At 35.3% G+C, this 5004-nt stretch overlaps 1 protein-coding gene across 1 annotated transcript; it reads right to left on the bottom strand.

Annotated features, from left to right (window-relative positions):
* Nucleotides 1-2470: 2470 nt before the first annotated feature.
* LOC136145685 (serine/threonine-protein kinase Chk1) lies at nucleotides 2471-4686 on the bottom strand. Its single transcript, XM_065904232.1, has one exon. It carries the CDS (start codon nucleotides 4622-4624, stop codon nucleotides 3194-3196), a length of 1431 nt encoding a protein of 476 aa, XP_065760304.1. The 5' UTR covers nucleotides 4625-4686; the 3' UTR covers nucleotides 2471-3193.
* Between the last annotated feature and the right edge of the window lie 318 nt (nucleotides 4687-5004).

Genomic DNA, 5004 nt, shown 5'->3' with positions numbered 1-5004 from the left:
CCTATATTCACTCCTAATTCCTTTCCCTCATTCTTCTCATGAACATATATATTAACCACATATTGAATTGCTTTTTGGTAATACATTGATCATATCAAATTGATATTTGATGCTTTCACTTTATTATATATAAATATTGTGCATGGCAAAGCCGTGTGAACTATTACAATCAGTGTTCCCTTTCCTATATTTCTTTTTGCTTTTATTGAAGATAATAATTGCTCTGGCTTTTGTTTCTTAGTTGTCTGTAGTTCTTTCAACATGTGCAAGAGCACCAGGAAATTTAATAACTTTCTAATCAGAAGAATCTTTTATGATTCAGCATAAAAGTGATACCACGTAGTATTTGTCTTCCTGTGTCTGGCTTATTTTACTTAGCTTAATGACCTCCAGGTTCATACATGTTTTTGCAGTGGTGGGATTTCCTTCTTTAAGACTGAAAAATATTCCTGTGTGTGGGTGTTAATCACATTTTTTTTTTGATCCAGTTATCTAATCAAAGGATACTTAGGTTATTTCCATACCTTGGATATTGTGATTAATCCTGCAATGACCACAGGAATACAGATATATCCTCAAGGTAGTGATTTTATTTCCTTTGGATATATATGCAGAAGTGAAGTTGCTGGGTCATGTAGTAGTTCTGTTTTAAATTTCTTGAGGGAACTCCATACTATTTCCCACAGTGGCTGCATCAATTTATGTTCCCACCTATAGCATGCAAGTGTTCTTTTTCTTCTCACCCATACCAACACTTGCTATCTCTTTTCTTTTTGATAATGGACATTAGAAAAGTGTGAGGTGATGTCTTATTGTTTGGTTTTCAATTCCCTGATGATTAGTGATACTAAGCATTTTTTCATGTATGATTGGCTATATTTATGCCTTCTTTGAAAATATATCTATTCAGGTCATTTGCGCATTGTTAAAATCAAGTTATTTTTTGGATGATTGTTGGGTATATGTCTGAAAGAAATAAAATTAGTTCAAATTTTCAGAAAAAAGCCTCTATTGTTTTCTTACAGCCACTTTTAATCCATTTTGGGTTCATTTTTGTGAGTGGTGAAAGATGGGGGCCAGTTTCATTCTTATACATGTGAATATTCTATTTTTCCAAAACCATTTATTGAAGAGACTATCCCCATTGAGTATTCTTGGCTTCCTTGTCAAATATTAATTGATAATGTATGTTTGGATTCATTTCTGGTCTCTCAGGTCTGTTTCATTGATCTATTGTCTTGTTTTTATGCCATTACCATACTGCTTTGATAACTATAGTTACATAATACGGTTTTAAATCAGGAAGTATGATGCCTCCTTGACTATTCACAGTCTTTCGGGGTTCCATGTGAAATTTAATATTGTTTTTTCTATATCTAGGAATACTCCATTGGAATTTTGATAGGATTTGCATTGAACATGTAGATGGCTTTGGGTAGAATGGACATTTTAACAATATTAATTTTCCTAACCCATGAATATCGGATACCTTTCCATCTTTGTAGCTTCTTCAATTTCTTTCATCAATGTCTTATTATTTATAGTATACAGATCTTTTAGCTCCTTTGCTAAATTCATTCCTAAGTATTATTATTTTGATGCTATTATCAATGGAATTTTAAAACAATTTCTTTTCCAGATAATTAGTTGTTAGTGTAAAGCAATGCAACTGATTTCTGTATGTTTTTGTATCCTGGAACTTTACTGAAATTGTTCATTAGTTCTAACAGTTTTTTGTGTAATCTTTAGTTTTCTACGTGTAAGATGGTTTCTTCAGTCATAGATGATTTTTCTTCTCTTCAGATATGGATGACTTTTGTCACTTCTTGCCTAATGGTTCTGGCTAAGACTTTTAATACCATGTTGAAGGAGTGGTGAGGGTGGGGCCCCGTTTGTCTTATTCCTGATCTTAGTGGGAAATCTTTCAACCTGCCACCATTGAGTACAATTAATGTGAGTTTGTCATATATGTACTTATTATGTTGAGACACATTCATCCATTCCTAGTTTGCTGATAGTTATCATAAAGGATGTTGAATTTTGGGAAATGCTTTTTTTACTTCTGTTGATATTATCTTATTTCTGTCCTTTGTTTAGCTGAAACATTGTATCACTTTGATGTATGGATACTGAGCCATTCTTACATCTCAGAACTAAATCTTGATCATGGTGTGTAATCCTTTTAGTGTACTGTTGAATTCAGTTTGCTAGTATGTTGATTGTTGATGAGGATTTTTGCATCTATGTTCATCAGGGATACTAACCTGCAATTTTCTTGTAACAATCTTTATCTGGTTTTGTTATGAGGTTATGCTGGCCTTAAAACATGAGTTTAGCAGTATTACCTTCTTTTTATTATTTTTGGAAGGGTTTAAGATAATTTGTTGTTAATTCTTTTTTTTTTTTTTTTAGCTATTCATTTTCAAAATAGAATTTATTTCTGTAATAAAGAATTAAAATATGCCTGTGAAAGTAGAAAATAATATAGAAAAATATTTAAAATGTGCAACAGTAGTTCCGAGTAAAGATAGTTAAGCACTAGAATTTATGCTCAACTTCTATTTGAAAGACCAATCATACATATTAACTATACCAGAAAAAACATACCTACTTGTAATTTCAATTATTGTTCAAAAACAGCTTTAGGTACCTGGTCAGGCCCTTTTAAGTACAAATCTTGGGGTATACATTTTGAAGCTGGCTTCACTTCAGACTGATTGATAAATTTACTGTCCCACAAATAACAAGGTTTTTTTTTTTTTTTTTTTTACTAATTTATCCATGTGATTAAGTCAATGTGCAGGAAATATGTACTTTTTGGATGGAACCAAATGTTTTGGTAGAATGGGACAAGAGTATAATTTTTCATTATATTGGTATAAATGCTGGTAAACTCATGTAACCCCAGAGCATGGTTTCCACCAGGCGGGTCTCAATTCAGATGCTAAATGCACATGAAGGACTATCTAAATGAATTCTATCCACCCTTTCCCCAAAGTTTCACTTACAGTTAAGATACAGATATTATTTGTATGAAGAATATACAAAAGAATTGGAAAATGTTTGGCTAGAGGGAAGACAACTCTTCAGGGACTATTGTTTGCAGTTTGCAGAATAGATAATCTTCTCTAGGAAAAATAATGTCCACATAGCAGCACTATATTCACCAGGAATCCCAGAACCAGTGGATCTATCATGTGACAGGAAGCCAAACCTTCTGGCTGCTCACAACATCACTCAGCTTCCCCTTGATCTTCAGGAAGTGTCTCTTGAATTCCAATCCATCACCCTTAGAAAGCCGGAAGTCAACTAAGATCTTCTCATCCATTTCTACCAGATTCACTTTGAAAATCAGCTTATTGTTTCTTCTATCAGTTGTTGATACAGTAACCTGATTCATACAACTTTTCTTCCACTGATAGCCCAATTTCTCACAAGTCTCTTTCAGGCATTGATAAGATTTGTCTGCATCCAATTTGGTAAAAAATCGTGTCATTCTTTTGACTAAGCGCTGCCAGGGGTTCTGTGAGGATCCTGGAGTGCCAAGCAATTGACTATTTAGAAGCATGTGATCAGGACAAGTGGGCTGGGAAAAGCTGATCCCTTGTACCAGTTTGTCAATGTATGAAGGGCTGGAGTCCCATAAGGAAAGGCCTGTCCGTGGTTCTGGCTGAGAACTGGAGTACTTCACACTTTCTTCACTAGAAGCACAGTTTACTGGAGAGAAGTCCAAGTTGGATTGAATATGTTTAGAGAATCCACCAGGAGACTCTGACACACCACTAGAAGTAGCCCGGGGCCTCTTTGCCCCTTTCTTGAGTGGTTTGTTGTACCATCTATCTTTTTTGATGTCTGGGATGGTAATCCTTACTGATGGGTTCTCAACTAAGATTTTATGTAGCAGAGCTAGAGGAGCGGAATCAATTTTTTTCCAAGGGTTGAGATATGTTTTCTTTTCTTTCCAATCACAATATTCCTGACAACTATCACTAGGCTGGTCCCATGGCAATTCTCCAGCCAACATTGCAGTAAGTACTATTCCACAGGACCAAACATCGACTGGCTCTGCATGAAATTCTTTTCTCTTTAGAAGTTCTGGAGCAACATATGGTAAAGTACCACACATCTTGTTCAACAAACGCTCCCGATTATTATGCCGAAACACGGTTGCCAAGCCAAAGTCAGAGATTTTGAGGTTATCCCTTTCATCCAATAGGAGATTTTCTGGTTTAATATCCCTGTGAGTTATTCCAATACCATGCAGATAAACCACCCCTGCCATAAGTTGATGGAAGAACCTCTGAGCATCTTGTTCAGGCATGCCTATGTCTGGCTCTATTCTATCAAAAAGTTCTCCCCCACTGCAGTACTCCAAAAAGAGATACTGGATGTTGCCTTCTCTTCTGTGACCGTAAAATTTCACTACATTCTCATGATTTAACATTTTGTTGATACAGATCTCTTTCTTAATATTTTCTGGACAGTCTATGGCACGTTTCATATCCACAATCTTCACTGCAACTGCTTCTTCAGTTCTTCTATTCACAGCAAGTTGAACTTCTCCATAGGCACCTTCTCCCAGGGTTTGCACCAAGTCCCAGTCTTCCACAAAGGGCACTGCCATGACTCCACTAAGTCCCGCGGCAGGCCGTCCTTTGCCCGCCACCACAGGAATCCAAATGCAGGGCTTTTTCCGTTGTTAATTCTTTATATTAATATATTTAGTAGAATTAATTGTGAAGGCATCTGATCCTGGATTTCTGTCTGTTGAGAGATTTTGATTAGTGATTCAGCCTTTTTGCTAATAATTGGTTTGTTCAGATTTCCTATGTCTTCATGATTCAGTCTTGGTAGAGTGTATGTTTTTAGGAATTTACTGATTTCTTCTAGGCTATCTGATTTTTTTTACTGTTCATACTAGTTTCTTATTTTTCTTAGTATTTGTGTTATTATTTTTAATGTCTCTTCTTTCATTTTTGATTTTATTGTTTACAGTCACTCTAG

This window comes from Muntiacus reevesi, chromosome 13 (assembly GCF_963930625.1).
Source record: "Muntiacus reevesi chromosome 13, mMunRee1.1, whole genome shotgun sequence".
NCBI classification, from domain to species: Eukaryota; Metazoa; Chordata; class Mammalia; order Artiodactyla; family Cervidae; genus Muntiacus; species Muntiacus reevesi.
The sequence above is the reverse complement of the archived record's forward strand: the minus strand, read 5'-3'. Positions and strand labels throughout refer to the sequence as shown.